The sequence below is a fragment of the Petaurus breviceps genome, unplaced genomic scaffold (genome assembly GCF_028583685.1).
Source record: "Petaurus breviceps papuanus isolate PSGF00001 unplaced genomic scaffold, PetGlider_PUasm1.0 91041, whole genome shotgun sequence".
NCBI classification, from domain to species: Eukaryota; Metazoa; Chordata; class Mammalia; order Diprotodontia; family Petauridae; genus Petaurus; species Petaurus breviceps.
In genome coordinates, this window is record NW_027187400.1 from 21,762,950 (window position 1) to 21,781,374 (window position 18,425).

Here is an 18,425-nt window from a genome sequence, read left to right on the forward strand (position 1 = left end):
ATTATTTCTAAAAATGTAGAATGTTGCTAAATATGAAGTGACAAAAGACAAATGGATTAGAAATAAAGCCAAGTGAATAAATTTACTACCAAATGGGCACAAAGACTGATATGGCTATGGAGATAAAGAGGTAAACATACTGGAAAATAGCATTAGATTCCAAATCAGAATCTCTTGCTATGAAACAGATCAGCACATTACTACCTGAGGGACTTGGAGCAATTCACATCCTTAATATGCTGGGCAGACTTTTTGGAGGAGAGAGACAGGGTCGATTTATTAAATTTCACAAAACTGGGAAGTGGCAGCCGAAGGACAGGAAAGGCCTGCACATCTTGGAAGTAAATTGAGCTTTCTAATTCTCTGCCATGTTTCCATCTCAAAAAAGGGAAAAAATATAATGACTTCTAAATCAAGGTACTGAACCAAGATGTCTAATAGACTTTCTCTTTTCTATGCTAGACAGAACTCAAGAATTTAAACAAGCGCAGTTTGTTTTTATCCCTCATGTCTCCACAAAAAAGTGTGGCAGAACAATCACTGTGCTGTTGCCTGAGCTTTCTTCCTTACCGTGAGCCAGGCCATGGATGCCAGCTACAAGATGCTCCCCACTCGTCGCTGCATGGTATCGAATATACTCTCGCTCTGTCTGGTGGCGATTGTCCATGGTCTTCCCTAAGCCATCTGATAATGTCCCAGCAAACTGCAATGAGTCAAACACAGTGGAAATTCATTTGGAACTGAAAATTATTTTTGTAGATAATGGTCATTGCTTCCAAAAAGCATTCATTAAATGTTGCTCATTCAATGAGTTCATTAGAAGATCTTGGTATACATTGTACCATGTTCAAAACCTCAAGGTCAGAAAAAATCTACTTTTCCAAGTAAGCACTGACCCTACTATTTCCATTTCATCTATGTGGAAACTGAGGTACACACGTAAGTTAAAGAGTTAGGTCACTGTGGAGAGAAAGAATTGAACCAACTACTTTAAATATGAGATAATATCCTCCACCACAAATCATGGTGAAATTTTATATATTCAGGTACACATTTTTTTTTGCTTTTTGGAGGGGCAATTGGGGTTAAGTGATTTGCCCAAAGTCACTCGACTAGTAAATGTTAAATGTCTGAGGCCACATTTGAACTCAGGTCCTCCTGACTCCAGGGTGGTACTCTATTCACTGTGGTACCTAGCTGCCCCCCAGGTGTACTTTTACCAGAGATACTTTCTAATCCCTTAAGGCATGATAAAAGAACATAAACCTATGTTTTGTCACAGGGCAATCTAAAAGGATTTAAAGTAACAGTTAATAAACCACAGGGTACTTAGCATTATTCAGGCATAAAAAGAGAAAGATACTAAATATATAATTAACCTTCTCCTGAAGGATCTACCAAAACAAGTGGTTAAGTGGCAATGACCCAAGACTAACCTTCCAAAAAACTCACAGGAATATTATTTAGACACCAAACTGTGTGGAAAGCTCTATGGCAAATATTCCTGTCTCCAAATCAGGGAGGGAGGTGTGTGTGTGTGTGTGTGTGTGTGTGTCTGTGTCTGTGTCTGTGTCTGTGTGTCTGTGTGTCTGTGGTGGGGAGGGGAGGGGGGGAAGATAGTATGGATGGAAAGAAACTTTAATTCTGTTGTCAATATGACTCTTCAGGAATCCTGCACTGAAAATAGTCACCAATGAAAATTCCTGAATATGAGAACGAGCGAATTCTGACCAAACCAGAAAAGTGCAAGAAAAAATGCTGAGTATGTCCATGGCACCTTTCAATAGGCCAAAATCTGGCCAGAGGTGGACAGCAGGGCTTTGTAGTTGGCATCAAGGCTTATTAGACCAAAGGCAATGACGATCTACCTTTCTGAAGCTGCCATCTCTTAGCACTGTGTATTTGCTTTTATACCATCAAAAATCTTCTATTTTAAAAAATTAAATAGCATTACTTTGTATTTACCAATATTGAATTTTCATATGACTGGGATGAGATTTTGCCATTTTTATTTTAACTTTATGACGCTACTCAAGAGACCAGAAGGCAGCTTAGGGTGTCAAAATAATTAGAGTTTAGGTCACTGCTCTAAGACTTTAGTCAAAGGATCATTTACCCACTTTTTGGTCCAATAAAGCTATGATGCTTTGGAGCAATTCCTAGGAGATTAGACTGTAACAGGAAGCATCTAGAACTGAAAGCAAAGTTACCTTCTTAGCAGAGAAACAACTCAGCTTCCCCAAGGAAGAGGCAGCACATCTTGCAAATGCTACATACCCCTCCCATCTCCTCTAGAAGCTTGCCCTTTCAAGCATCCCCTCTCTTCCAAATTTTTAACCTCTCTTTGTCTACTTGCTCCTTCAGACTGTTTACAAATATATTCACGTTTTCTTCATCATCATTCACTTGACCTATATCCTACATCTCCTTCTCCTTTTCACAGACTTCAAAAAAGGCATCAACACCTGTTGCTTCCATTTTCCCCTGACACTTTTCAACCACTTGCAATCTCATCTGTATCCTTATCATCAATTGAAGCTCTCTTCATAGTTACCAAGAACCACTAACTGGCACCCCAGATGGTTCTGCACCCCTCCTTATGCTTCCTGACTTCTCAGCAGTTACTGATCCTACTGACTTGTTTTCTTCCAAGGTCCTCTCTTCTCTTGGCATTGCCACGACACTCCTTTTTCCTGGCTGTCCTCCTACTCATTTGGACACCTATTCTCTTTTTGTTTTTGCAGAATCACTATCCTTGAGCCCCCTACTTTCCTCGCCTCCCCACGGGTATACTTCAGGACTGTTCTGGGCCCACCCACTGGCCTTCCTTCCTATTCTTTGCCCCTTTTTCTTCTCTTGGTACTCATGAGCTTCTAGGGGTTCCAATATCATTTCTATGCAGAAGATTCCCAAACCTGTATGCTCAGACCCAGTCTCCCTCCTGTACCATTAATTGCCCATTTGATTTCTCTAACATTTGATTTCTCATAATGATTTCTCTAACTGCATGTCTCATAGACAAGTCAAATTCAACACGTCCAAAACAGAGCTCATTATCTTTCTCCCAAATCCTCTCATCTTCCTCATCATCCTATTTTATTGAGGGTATCACCATCCTTCCAGTCAGTCAGATTAGACAATTTGGAGTCATCCTCAGCATTCCTGCTACATTAGCACTCACATACAATCAGCTACTAAGTACCATTGACTCCACCATTCCAAAATGTAAGATCTTGTTGCTGTTATCATCTTAAAGCTCCTTCCTGAGCCATCTCCAAACTCTGCCTGATGTGAGATCAATGAGTAGTGAAAGATTTTCTTTTCTCAGACTCCTTCAGCTCTTTCATATTTTCTCAAACTTACTATTCCAAGCTGCGGTTCTTTAGACGAGGTATTGAATTAAGTCCCTTCTGCCTATTTCTGGCAACTGAGTAGAATGAGGTTAAAAATCTCATAATGCTTTTTTTCTTTCTTTCCTTAAAAACATTTTTTAAAAGGAGTACGGAAGATAATCTGGGCACGTTGCCCAAAACATCTCCACACCCCACACCCCCCATTTCCATAAAACAGGTTTCAGGTCCAAAGCTTTTGTGTGAGCTGATGCCAAAAGCTTCATGGCTGACTTGTTCTCTAGCGACGGACATGACACCAGCAACACTGAACTCACTCTTTAGTAAAAGACTTGCAGATATTTAGACCACAAGGCTTTGTGGCCCTTGGGAGATGAATAAGATGTGACCTAATAAAGATTCTCTATCTTTCTGACCACTAAAATCTCATCAAATGATGCTAGGGTACCTTGCTTCTGGTAAGAAAAGAAGTAATAGCTAACTTTTAGAGCTAACTCTTCCAAGGACCTCTGGATTCTCATTTCTGTACTAACCAAAAAATGCTAACGCTGCTCGACTTGGCTTACAATGACCTAATTCATGTGATAAAAATCAAAGACAAATAGATAATTCCATGAGCTCATCACGAAAGTCTTTGCCCATTAAAAGTTTAGGCTCCCATACAGGAAACTTGGTAGACATGACTACTACTAGATAAAGCCCAGGGTTCAAATCCCTTGGCAATCTGACTTTTCACGAAGTTGAACATTTTCTGAGATAAAAGCACTGGAGATTTTATGTGTGAGGCAGTACTACTATAAATGGAACATAACAAGTGGGCAAAATGACTAAGTTCTCCAGTGCCAGGCTCTAGAAGAATTATATGGGGAGTGAGGGCCAAATGCCAAAGCAGGTTGAGAATGCTCTACCCATAGTATGGACCCTCCCTCTCAGCCACATCAAAGTCTGACATAACCATCCTGCACAAATGCTGGTGCAGCTATTCCCCAGGGATATCAGATCAAGCTGGAAGGAAAAAAGGTGTATGATGACAAAGCAAAGTAATTCATTTTCTCCCACTAATATTGATGTATTTATTCCAGAGCTTACAGGACTGGGGGAAGGGTCAAGATTCATACCAATCAACATAGCACCAGGTACTGATCCTTGCTGGTATTGTGACAGTTGTGAAATTATGACTGACCTTTTACTCTGATCATTACAAAAACCAAAAACAGGGTCATGGCTCACATTGCTGGGGCACAGTCTCTAACTATGACCGCTTGACTTTATGAAATTCTTTATTGTCCAAATGCAGTGTTTGATGTGTGTTTAAAAATGAAAATAAAGCCAAATGAAGTTAATCTTTCTTTGAGAACTTCCTCAAGGGACCAAATAACTCCCAAGTTACACTGAAACTAACAAAAGAGAAAACTTTAAAGCAAAGATTCAGATACACATGAAGCAAATCATTGTGGTGCCTGGAACATAGCTATGGGATAAGAAGACACCCAAAAACCATTGAGAATAATAATGATGATGATATTTTTAGTGCGTCGCAGAGCAGAGTAGTTAGTAGATGTAAAGATGGTCTCAGAGTCAGTAAGACTTGGGTTGAGTCTAACCTTTGACACAAAATGACTAGGTCAATCAATGCACCTCTCAGTGTCCTAGACAACTTGGCTCCTAACCAGGAGTGCCCTACACTGATGGAATTGGAGTAGTTTAAAAGTTTTATTTCCATTAACTCTCAGTGTCACCTGGGGCAAATCACAATTCCCTCTGGGAGTCATTTCCCTCTTTGCAAATGAGGGAACTGACACTGTATGACCTCTAAGGGCCCATAGAGATCTGATGCCAATTAATATTGACACTTGGATGGTGGTTTGCAAGGTACAAAGCACTATCATACCTGGTCCATGCCCTTACTGGGTCCTCACAACAGCCCTTTAAGGTAGATATGTAGGTCAGGAATGATCATCCTTATTTCCAAAAAAGGCAATGTAGGGCTTGAGTACTTCAGTGACTTGTCCAGAGTTACCCAGTCAGTTGGAACTAAGGTTTGACTTCCACCCTCAGTCTAGAGCTCTTTCCATATGACCTAGAGACTACCAGAAAGGAACAAAGTGATCCACATTTCCTGCTTTGATCCTTTTCACAAGCGTTCACCTCTTCTATTGGAAAGAGAAAAGTCAACCATAATTCTTATTCAATGCTGAGATAAGGAAATTAGAAACACACTCCATGTGCTCTACTGGAGGAAATGGAATGACTGACTGTTTAAACTGGTGGTGAGGACATTTTGCAAAGTGCCAAAGCCCTGTCTATTATTGACACTCTCAGCGCAAGATAAAAAGCAGGAGGCTAATATTTGCAGAAATCTAATTTCATTTAGCTTATTTTGTAGCAACATTTTAGCCACAAAATACTGACAGGAAACAAGTAAATTTTGCTTGGGTGAAGATTAAAATTTCTTAGGAACAGAACGTCCTTCAGAAAACCTGCCTGCTACACTTGTGAAGATAATAATGATCTCCTCCCCCCCAACCCCTCCAAAGCAGCTCCAGCACACGCCACACTTCTGAGATGTGGACTCTGTCCAAAGTAATTAATTTCTATAAAGTCATATTTTCTCTTTGGCGGGGGTGAGGAGAGAAGGGTTTAACATTCTCAAAAGTTCTTCAAGACACCAATTCTGCTGCATAACCAACACACACTGTGTGTCAACACCCCACCTTCCAAAAATAATCTTCTTTTCGATACAAATAGAGACATTGCAAATTAGCCAAGATTTAGGCCTGGCTCGGAATAGATGATCTTATAAAATTGAAATTCAAGTTGATATTGGGATAGAGCAAGAAAAAAATTCACACCGTGGTCCTCTGTTCTATCATATCAACTTTCCTGACCCTTTTATAATCTTCAGTTAGCATGGGATGTAAATGTATTTGGCCAGAGTAACTTGGACCTGGGGTTTGAGTTTCTTCTTGATTCTTCTTGCAGGTATTTGCTTCATGGAAATTTCCTTCTTAATATCTTTGCTCCACACCATAATTTATGGTGACAGTATCTTCCTTGGCACTAAGCAAGATGATTTATAACAGCAAAACAAAGTGCTCTAGGCAAGATAAAGAAGTATTCTCACATTTCTTTGGGTTGAAGGCTACAAAATCACAAAATTTAGCATCAAATATAATTCTGATTTTGTTCAGCCTTGCTTATATCACCTGAACAAGCTAATTATTTTAGGCCATACTGTATTTGAAAAGAGACCTCAATATTGTGCCTATTATTAGGCTGATATATACTTATTCAGGCATCTGAGGGCTTCATTTCACCTGGTCTTATTTGAGATGATTTCTCTTAAAGGCAAAATCTTGGGTTTAATTCTGCTTAGTCAAGACTATTGGGCAATGGAAGGAATGCTGGATGTGAAATATGGGGTCTGGATCTGAACCCCAATTTTAACTTGCTATGTAGCAGGTCAATTCACCTGAGACTTATTTACCTCAGGTGGAAAAGCACACTACCTACTTCAGAGGGTGATTGCAAACTTCAATACACAATAACATACTGAGATGTTATTAAAAAAAAACAAAACCCTTTCTCAATTACTTGGCCTTACAGGCCCTCAAATCCCTCTGTGTGCTGAAGTGACCCAAACTCTGCATGGGACCAGGAGAACTGAGCTCTTCTCTTCATGGACTTATCTATCACTCAACAGTTGTGTGAAATTTCTTCTCTCTAGGTCTCGGTTTCCTCATCTGTACATGGAGGAAACAGAACTAAATGCTATCTGAGATCCATTATTGTTTCAAAGTTCTAACTCTAAGACAAAATGCAAAAGTTAATCAACAAAATTCAATTTGCAGAATTCAAGAAACATTCATTAAGTATTTACTATGTGTGAGGTACTAGGGATATAATGAAAAATGAGAGTGGGGGGGGGAGTTGTGAGGAGATGATACACACACAAATAAGCATAATACTAAGAGAATGTCATAAATGCAAAGGAGAGAGCTCAACAAGGTGCCCTAAGAAAATAAAACGAGCAAGTGACCACTTCAGTTGAAGAAGCGGGAACTCGATCTGGGCCTTGAAGGAAGAAAAGGTTTAAAACCCTCCATCTCATGACTTTGGGCATTCTCTCTGGCTGCCTCCCATGCCTGGAATGCTCTCCCTCCTCCACTCCAACTACTGACCTCCCTGGCTTCCTTCAAAACCTACTCCAAATCCCCCTTTCCACAGGAAGCCTTCCCCAACCCCTCTTAATGTCAGTGCCTCCCCTTTGTTAATCATCTCCTATTTACCCATATAGAGCTTGTGCTGTATATATTTGTTGTCACATTATCTCCCTCATTAGATTGTAAGCTCCTTGAAAGCAGGGACTGTCTTTTGCCACTTTTTGTATCTCTAGCTTTTAGCTAAGTGCTTATCACAGAATAGACACTTTATAAATGTTTACTGAATTGAAATTGAAAAATGGGCAAAGATAGGTGAGAGGGAGGTTGAAATATGGGAAGGACGGCCTATATGAATGTCCACGGAAGCAGGAACATAGGGTGAGCTCAAACACACACACAACAGCTTTGTTCAAGTTTGGCCAAAACACAGCATATATAGTAGTGTAAAACAAGGCAGGAAAGGCAGGCAGGTTAGAGCTAAACTGCAAAAACAATTTAATAAGTCAGGTGAAGAAGGTTATATTTTATCCTATAGGAACCATGGATGGATTCAGGATAGGAAAGTGACAGGGTCTGACTTTCAAAAACACAACTTTGTGGAATGTAAGTTCCTAAGGTAGGAAGTGCCTCACTTCTGGACTTGCTTGTATTCCCAGTATCAAGCAGTACCAAGCACAAAACAAGTACTTAAACATTGCTTGATTGACCGAAGATGCTTTCCAAAGCTACGAGGTCAGACTGGAAAAGAGGGAGACAAGGTAGCAGCAACACTTGAGAGAAAGCTATTATAAAGCAAGGTGAGGGCTCTGATATGGGTGGTTATTAGTGGTAGTGGAATAAAAGGCACAGAGGTGAGAAATGGCAAATGAGAGTTTGTGGAAGGTGAAGAGATGGATGGGGCAGAGTTGACATCAGGGTTCTAAATGAATGTCAGGGCATTCCAGACAAGTCTGCTTTGAGACAAGCTTCTTTCGTGGTGTTTCACAGTAATCAGGTAAGGACTACAATACCCCTGCCTGCTGAGAGGCACAAGCAAAGTGATAAAAGAACACTGAGAGTTTCATATCCAAGTGCCACACAGGTATCTTTTGATTATTCACATTAAAGGAGGGCCAGGACAGCATGGAACAAGCTAGTGATTTTGCAAGTGGATCCACAGGGTTCGTTCTGCCAAGGCAGACCTCTGACCACTGGATGGGGCAAGGGTATTTTGTTGTTTTATTTTTTAAATTACTGTAGCTACAATTAAATTACTGCAATACATGAGATTAGGGCTTATAGCAGGCAGCAAGAAAGGGGAGAAAAACATCCATCTGGGGATAGAACTACATCAAGATATTTTTTTCTCTTAAAAAAAAAAAAAGCCTGAACTGGTATTTGACTACAGGGAGGTAACCAAGACAATGACCTTGTTGTTTGTCTTGCCTGAGGAAATCTAAAAACCTTCCTACCATAAGACATAAACCATGTAGCTATTTCATGGATAAACACTTATCAGGAGGCAGACACTCCTTTACAGTTAAGGAACAAAGGTATCCAAAGCCACCCAGAGTTATCTCAGCACACAAGGTCTAAACACATGCAACCAAGTTAGACCTCAAGACTGTCCTGGTGTCTTAACTCAGCCAGGACACACGCCCGCTAACTTGGCAGGCTCTGGCTACATTGTGACTGACCCAGTTATGAACTGAGTTGTTGTTTCTGATTCATCTGGAAAGAGTAGTTTGAGGCGCTAGCATGATAAATTTTTTTTTTCTTCACTGAAAGTTAATTTTATTTTTTAGGGTATTTAAGAGAGTTTGCTTCAAGGTGAAAAGCATTAAGAGCATACACCTAATAAACACATTGGTAGATTCAGGCTAACCTCAGGTGACCAATGAACTCACCACTTGTAAGAAGCGTCTCCTTATCCCTGTTTCCTCTTTCTCAATTCTTCCTGTATTTATTTATTCGTATAAATGTTGAACCCAACATGGAGCTGTGGAAAGAAGGCTAGATTTGCAGCAAGGAGAGAGCTGGCTTGGAATCTCACCTCTGATACTAGAAAGAAAGGAAGTCCTATCATCACTGATGCTTGCCCAAAGTCTCTATAGCCTGTAAAGGAGAGCTCATGTGCCACTGGGCCCACGTCTTCTTTGATTCCCACTTAGAAAACATAATCTTGCCATGCTCTCTGCTCTTTGGTTTTACCTCTCATACTTAACTTCCAGTTAGCTGACAAGAATAAGGGAGTAAAAAGTGAGAAAGGAAAAAGGAAAAAGGACCTAGGCTTAGGTTCTGCTTCCGCTCCTTACTTGCCATGTGATTTGTGCAAGTTAGTAACTTAGATAACCTTCTGGGAGCCTCAGTTTTCTAATCTGTAAAGGGGTGGGGAGGTCCTCTCAGGTCCCCTCTAGCTCTCAATATATTATCCTACGATCCTTACCACTGAGGACAGAGACGAGTATCTACTTCTTGATATCTTCTGCAGAGAAGCAGTGCTTTGCCTACAGCAGGCCTATTGACAAATTGATACTAAATGGAATTAATTAATTAACCCATGACATCACTCGCAGACATTCTCCCATTTCCTGGTTTAACCAGCTAATCCATTGGTGAATTCCCTCAATTCTAAGAAAGTACACTGGATTACAAATGAGGATATCTGGGTTCTAGTCCCAATGATACTGGCAAGCTGCGCAGCTGTGAATCTCCAACCCTGTTTAGATATCAGTTTCCTCATTAGTGACCTTCCATGTCTTACAGAAATGCTGCCAGATCCATGTCGGAAAGGGTAGAGAGGGTGGGTAAAGGTGCCTTCAAACAATACAAAATACAAATGGAATTACTGCTCTCGTTATTCTGGCATTCAGATGAAAAAGGTCCTGGGACAAGTCACTATTTTGTTCTTATTTTTTTATAGCTAATGTTCTGCAGGATGTTCCACGGATAGAAGAAATGAATGCTTTTTTTTTTTTAGCTTTTTGGAGGAATTGGGGTTAAGTAACTTGCCCAAGGTTACACGGTTAGTATTTTTGTGTGGGTGTTAAGTGTCTCAGGTCGGAACCAAACTCGGGTCCTCCCGACTCCAGGGCCGGCACTTTACTCACTGCGCCACCTCGCCGTCCTAAAATGAATGCTTTTTAAACTGAATTAGGATGTGAAATCACCCTCCATGGTTTCAACAAACGTGCTCGGTACAAGTCCAGCAGCAGACAGGACAAGAGGGATGCCAGGTGCCCGTTCTGCTCTCACACGTTCCTTGTCTCCTCTGCTAGGTCTTTATATTTTGAAAACCTTTCACTCCTGGTAGCTTGGAGATGATAAACAATAATAATAATGTGATCATCAATTATTCCCATGAATACCATCGCCATAGCCATATGAGTGCTTCACCAGCTTCCTTTAAACAACCAACCCTGAACATCACATCCTGAAATATAGGTAACAAGAAACTCAAAAGAAAACTGAACACTTAGGGGGGGAAATGTCAAAAAATGTCACATTCACTTTATTTCTAGTGACAAGTTCTTCAGTTTTACACAGTCTTTTCCATTTCAGATGAATGATATTTCTTCCAGTACCAATGGCTGAGACAGAAGTGGGGGGAGGGGGAGAGCCAGAATGTAGATGAAACTAGAGATGAGCCCCTATTAGAGGCTGGGCTTCATCTCACTTCCTCTAACACTCCAAACCAGACATTGTTCAGATGTTTGAAATACCTCGCTAATGTTTTTAAATGCCAAAATGCAAAATAAATCCTTCTTCAATCATCTTTGAAAAATAAAGAGCTTTATGAGAGGAAATGTGGTACTTCTTGGGAAGTTTAGAGTTGGGAGTGGGATTATGCTTTACAATCTGCAAAACACTTTCCTTCATCTGATCTTCACCAGTAGTGGGTTCTCCAGGTATTATTTTCCCCACCTTACAGATAAAGTAACTGATACTCAGAATAAAATAGTTAAGTGACTTGCTGCGGTCCAATCTGAATCCAGGTGTCTCCTGAATAAACTACTGAATGAATGAGAAAGCATTTATTATATATTTACTCTGTGCCACACATGGTGCTAAGCTTTGGTGATAGAAACATAAATACAACAAGTCAGAGAGTCCTTACTCTGACATTCTAATGGAGAAAACAACAGGTAGATATGGAGAAGTGGTGGTGGTAAGAGAAAGGAGATTTGGGCTAAATAGTTGCAAAAGACAATGAGTCACTTGACATGCCCTTTCCATTGGATTCCTGTGTCCCAAAGAAGAGGGTGAAGGGTTAGCCAGCAGCAGGCTGAAGCATGGTCTGGGGCCAGCTAAATATAGGGGGCTAGGCAGGTTTTCACTCAGCTGGTCACCAATCAAACACCTGACTACAAATCCAACTACTCTTTCCATCATATCATATTAGATATGCCTACAAAGATAAGTATAGGATGGTTGAGGAAGGGGAAAACGCTATGGAAAGGCTTTCTGAAGGATGCAGTACCTGAGTTAAGCCTTCAGGGAAGTTAACATTCCTGAGAAATGGAGGTGAGAATAGTGTGCATTGCAGGCCTGCAGGACAGGCTCTGTATGCAAAGGCATGAAGGCAAGCCTTAGAAGCTCAAAGAAGAAAAAGGCAAGGAGTTAAGCCTGTGAAAGAGAGTGATGCAGGAAGGTAGGAGGAGGAGATGTGGAAAGCTGTCTAGGCCACAGCCTCTTCAACTTTTTCCACTCACAAGCCCTTCAGCACTTCTTAAACTGTGGGTTGTGAGCCCAGTTTATGAACTGTTGTAATGTCTAGCCACTCTTCTCTCCACGTCTTCCACAACAAACCTAGACACAAGACAAACATTTAAAGAGCAGAAACTAAAGTTTTTGCAGCCCAACTGGCATTTACTTTAACAGAGGCAGCTCTGGGAAAGCTGAGTCCACAAGAGACTAGGCCAGTACTTCATTTGGAGGGTCACTCTTTTGACTCTGCTAACTGTAAATCAAGGGAAGTAAATTATTAACAAGTGTGACTAGTCCCTAGATAACCTAGATTGTGCTGGTCTACACAAAAAGCCAAATGAGTAATTCAATATTATCTTCCTGAATTCAATATTATCTTCCTGAAAGTGGTCTGAGCTAAGTTAGTCCAGACTATTTAAATTAATAGTAGAATAATTTCTCTTATATGAATCCAGCCCAACTCCCACACTTGAATGAAGGTCAGAAAGATACTTTTTCAAATGACCCCAAACTCTCTAGTTTTGCAAATGGGTAGAGATAAAAATAAATAAACTTGTAATCTCAAGCTGTTTCCCAATATTTCCCACAAAGACCTCAGATCTTTGTTGAAATAACTCTTTTCATTACTAAATGGCTGTGATTTATCTATTTACCTAAACTCTTTTGCTACTTTAATACATTCAATTTAACTCAATTTATTCAGCATCTACTATGTGACTTGCAGCTGAATGACTAAAGGAAAGGAGAGGAAGAAGTCTATTTGACATTTACATGACCTTTTCCTTTGTTAGCTCATTTGATCCTCATAATAACCCTGCAAAGCAGATACTATAATTATCTACTAGTATCTCTCTATACTATTATTAGGTGTTATTATCCCCATTTCACCAATAAGGAAAACTGAGGCTCTGAGAAGCAAAGATTTGCCCATGGTTACAAACTTGTAAGTGCCAGAGGCAAGAGCCAAAGCCATGCCTGTCAGGGTTCTAAGTCTCACAGTATTTCTACTCTACCATGAGGCCTTTATATGGGGTTCAAATCCTAAATTTTACATCTGGGTCATTCAAACAGAGTCTGTCTTTTCCTTTCTTTGTCTCTCCAGCATTTAGCACAGTGCCTGACATGCACTAAGTTCTTAATCAATTTTGACTGAATGACTGACTTACTACTATGTACCTGAAAATGTGCAAGGTGCTGGTGTTACAAGAAGGCAGAGTAAAATAATCTCCTACTTTAATGGAAGAGACAAGTACATATAAACTATATATGCTATAAATAGAAAATCAGTAAATATACACATATGCAGAGTAGTCCAATACAAGGTAGTTTGGTAAAGAAGGTACTAACAATTGGGGGAATAGGGAGAATGCACCAAAACTGCAACTTAAAGGAAAAGAATAACTTTCTGAAGGAGAGGAAAAGGAGTGAATTCCAGGCATGTGATACAGCTGGGACAAAGGTGTGGAGAGGGGAGATACCAATAAAGGGTGAGGAAGATTCAAGGCTGGTTTATAAGTGAGCCAATGAGGCTAGCAAGGCAGGTTGGGGCTAGACTGCTTTAAGGTTTGAAAAGCTAAACAAAAGAATTTACATTTTATCTTACATAAGGAGCCACTAGAGTTGACAGAGTAGAGAGAGGGCGCGCACAGTCAGATGTGTGCCTAAGGGAAATTACTTTGGTGGCAGCAGCAACAGCAACAGCAGCAGCATTAGCAGTGGTGTGCAGGCTGAATCCAGGGAGGGGGATGAGGGCCTGAACTAATCAAGATAGCAGCTGTGTGAGTGGAAAGGAAGCATCAGAGATGAAAGATGACAAAGCAGAAACCTCAGCATCTGCCTGATGACCAGATGGATACTTGGGCTAAGGGAGAGTGAGGAGACCAGAACACTGACTACAGAGGTTAGGAACCACAGACACTGGGAAGCATAATGGTGTCTTAGGTAGAAATAGAGATGTTTGGAAGAAAGGAGAATTTGGGGGAAAGATAATAAGTACTGTTTTGAACTTGCTGAGTTTAAGATGTTACGGGCCTTCCAAAAGGAAAGGTCCAATAGGTAACTGGTGATTCAGCACTGAAAGCTCAGGGGAAAGAAGGAGCCTGGATATATATAAGAGTATCTAAGAAGAAAGGAAGGAAGGAGGAAATGAACAACTATTAAGTAGCTACTGTATGCCAGACACTGTGCTCAGCACTTTACAAATATTATCTCATTTGATCTTCACAATGATTCTTGGAAATAGGAGCTATTATTATCCTCTTACAGATGAGGAAACTGAGGTAAACAAGTAGTTCTTCCTGACTCAAGGCACAGTACTATCCACTGAACAATCTAAAGTGCCTCTAGGTACCTGCATGGAGACAATGTAATTAAAATGTTAGAAGAACTTATGTTATTTTATTATTATTATTATTTTATATCTTGAAGCTATCCTAACTTAGGTAGCCATTGAAAGATTAGCAACGTTTAGCCTTGGCAAAAATAAATGAAAGAGATGGAGTTTATAGGATCATAGTATTTTAGAGTAAACCATCCAGCCGAACTGCTTCATGTTACAGATAAGGAAACTAAGGCCCTGAGCAGTTAAGTGACTTGCTCAAAGTCATATAAGTAATAAAAAACAGCAAGAATTGCAATTGGGCTGAATTCATTCTGATACCAGAGAATATTCTAGAAATATTTTCTTTATTTAAGCCTTACTAAGAATTTGCTTTTTATTTAATATTCTTCTAAAAATGAATTGTAAGAAAAATAATTCATAGATAATATTGGTAAACTGAGTTTTTTCCTTAATAGAAATCTGAAGGCATACAATTAAAATGTTCTATTATGGACTTCAGTAAAAAAGTCCAAACTAAATAAACTACCTGCAAGCAAAGTCAATTAACATCACCACCAAAAACAATAGCCCTATGAATCGTTCATAGTAAAGAACCATTCTAATATCCTATCTGGTGCAATTTATAGGACAGTCCAAAGCGAATGTATTTGTTTCTTTTAACTTTCAAGTATCCCACTTCCTGGTTATGTCTAAATGACAAGTGATTCTGATCCACGAGTAAATTTGGAAAAATTCCCTTTTTCACTTGGTTTCTTTTATTTGGTTCTATTTTTCATGTTCTAGGAGTGGAATGAGCTATCCAGAACACAAACGAACTGGATGTGAACAGGCCACATCTCTTGGTAATGCTTTCTTCCCACCATTTGCTTCCTCCACAGACCTTCCAACGAAGGGTTCCTCTATCAGAGTTTCATCTGAGCATAGTTTTTCTTTTCTTGAGAGACAATTAGGGCACTGGGAGCTCGGGGGCCGGGGGCAGGAAAAGAAGAAGCACAGTAAATAAAAGAGGACTCAAACCTGATCGAGCTACTAAGCAGTTAAGCAACTGCACTCTAAAGTAGAACGTTTCCCAGAAACATTCCACTGCCTTAGAGAAGGTTAGCATATGGTAAGTGTGGGTTTTACCCTAAAGGAAGAGGAAGAGAAAGAGGAAGAATGTCTTTCTTAACTCTCCAAGGCAAACCAGCAAAGTTGGTAACTAAGCTTTACTACCTGATTACATTCTCATCTTGAAAAAATGTATTTTGTACATTGCTACAGGCTCATCTTCCTTAAGCACATGTCTCCTCTGCTCAAAAACCTTCACTAGCTCCCTACTGCCTACTAAGGTAGCTTAAACTCGTTTGTCCAGCATTCAAGATCCTATCTAATAACATGATCCTGTTCCTACCTGGACAGTTTTATTTTTCACTACATGTACCATCCTTACTATCTAGAATCAGACAGGTAGTATGCTCACTCCATGTTATTTCTTCTTGCCAGAAAAGCTCTTCACTAGCCTCCCTTTCTCCAAATCCTCTTCATCCTTCAAGTTCAGCTCAGATTCACCTTTTCAGTGAAGCCTTCTGACCATTCCAATGCTCATTAATCTCCTCCCCAGTATTCTGACAGTATATAAGGTAGGAAGAATGAGACATTTTAGCATTATGTTATATATTACATATCATATCACACCATATACTTTATTACATCACAACATAGATTTATATATTATAGCAATTACATTATATTGTCTATGTTAATCATGCATCTCCCCACCGCTGAAATAAATTATAAGCTCTTTGGGGAGAGGAATGTCAACTTAGAAGTGACAAGAAAATTCAATTTTATATAATACCTAAAAACTAATTTCCTTGAAAACAATCCCCTTGGACAGATAAGTGCAATTATTATCTTTATTTTGAAGATGAGGAAACTTTGAAATAAAAGTCATGTACAATCTTCTGAGCAGTTTTTTCAACTCACTTTATCAACTATATCCCAGATGGATCCCTGAAGGTAAGTCATATTCACTCCATGGGATCAAAATGAACATTTTTACATTTGGACAAATGAACTAGTCCACAAAACCTGAGCAAGGCAAGTCTCCTATGGCTCTGACCTCAACCAAAGCACAGGTGGAGACTGGGATGAGGAGACTTGCGAGTCAAGTCTTCTAAACAACACACCAGGCATTTGTTCATCTGCAAGGTTAGAAATGCCAAGAATGTTGCACCAAAGTGAGGAAAATACATAATTTGGGAAGTGGTAGAGCCAACTGCAACCTCAGTCTGAGGAAAACTGCTTTTTATCTCTGAAGGGGAATGGGCTAGATGAATGTCTCTCTAATGCTCCAAGATCCTCAAGTGTTCTTAGAAGCTGCAAATACACACCAGGTATAATTTTTCAATACTTTTTTTTCTTCCAGGGAATAGTGTATAACTGGGTTAAATATATAATAGTGTATAACTTAAGTTAAAACAGCTTTCAAATGTTAACATGGTCTTACTCAAAGTGCACAAAGTAAGGCCCTTAAAAAAAAGGGTAATCATTAAGGCATTCAGAGCAGGTTTAGGAAAACAAAGAAAATGTCATCTTCTACGCTTTAAAAAAGACCAGACAGACTATTACATTCTATAGAATGAAAAGTATGAATTAGAAATACTGGCCAGGCATCAACCCATAAAAATTAAAACAACAGCAATAGCAACAACAACAAAAACAATCCCACAACACAAAATAGGGTCTTCTAATGAATCCTCTATCATCATTTAGTGGCTATTTAGCTAATTTTAACATTAGTTTAAAGATCATCAGAAAGTAAATAGTTGCTTAAGAGTGTCTTTGTATCGCTTCTCCTGACCACCATATGAATGCTTGCCCTGTGTGAGTTCTCCATAAAATAGTCTTTTGGACAAGTGTAAGTTTGGTATTTGAACAACCAACATGGCTAGCCCATTGGAGTTGCACTCTCCTGAGTAGAGTTTGAATGCCTTGCAGTTTAGTTCAAGAAAGATCCTCGGTATCTGGTACCTTATCCTACTAGGTGATCTTCAGAATCTTCCTAAAACAATACAAATGGGGTCTAAGGAAAAATAGTTAGCTTGAACCACAAATCATATGCTGTATCTCTATGCAGATAATTTTGAGATCTCTATATCCAACCCTAATCCCTCCTGACCTGAAGTCTTGCACCACCAACTGCTTATTGGATATCTCCAGCCACATCCTGCAGACACATCAAATTTACCCTGTCCAAAACAGAGTTCCTTATCTTTTCCCCCCAAACCCTCTCCTCTTCCCAACTTCCCTATTTACTGTCCAGAGCAAAGCCTTTCTCCCAGTCACCTTGTCCTCCCGCCTCAGGGTCATTCTCTACCCACTGGCACTCCCACCACAGATCTAAACTGTCATCAAGTCCTCCCATATCTCACATACATCTCCTCTCCAATCACACAGCTGCCTCCTTGATGCAGGCTCTCGTCACCTTACAGCTGGATTACTTACCACACTAGCATTTGGGTTGGTCTCTCTGCCTCAAGTCCCTTCCCACTTTGGTCTATCCTCCACTCGGCTGCCAAGGTGGTCTCCTAAAGTGCAAATTTCACCATTTCAACCTCCCCCCACCCCCAACTCAGTAATTCCACTGGCTCCCTATTACTTCCAGTATCAAATAGGAAATCCTGTTTGACTTTTAAAACTACATGGCCCCTGCCTCCCTTTCCAGTCTCTTTATGCTCTGCTCCTCCTTTGTGGACTCAGAGTTAGAAATGCACATTTAGGGTTAGGGTCCAGTGACACCGGCCTTCTTGCTGTCCATCTTCCCACTGGCTGCATTCTCACTGGCTATCCCTCATATCTGGAAAGCTCTGGAATACTCTCCCTTCTCACTTCAAGACTCAATGA

The 18,425-nt window shown here is 40.0% G+C and overlaps 1 protein-coding gene across 2 annotated transcripts in view; it reads right to left on the reverse strand.

The window, feature by feature from the left end:
• VPS13D (vacuolar protein sorting 13 homolog D) overlaps positions 1–18,425 on the reverse strand; it is a 361,069-nt gene that overhangs the window by 94,668 nt on the left and 247,976 nt on the right. For both annotated transcript variants that reach the window (XM_069078269.1, XM_069078268.1), the window contains one exon: positions 571–703. In XM_069078269.1, the coding sequence (XP_068934370.1) occupies positions 571–703 (133 nt within the window). The remainder of the gene's footprint in view (positions 1–570; positions 704–18,425) is intronic.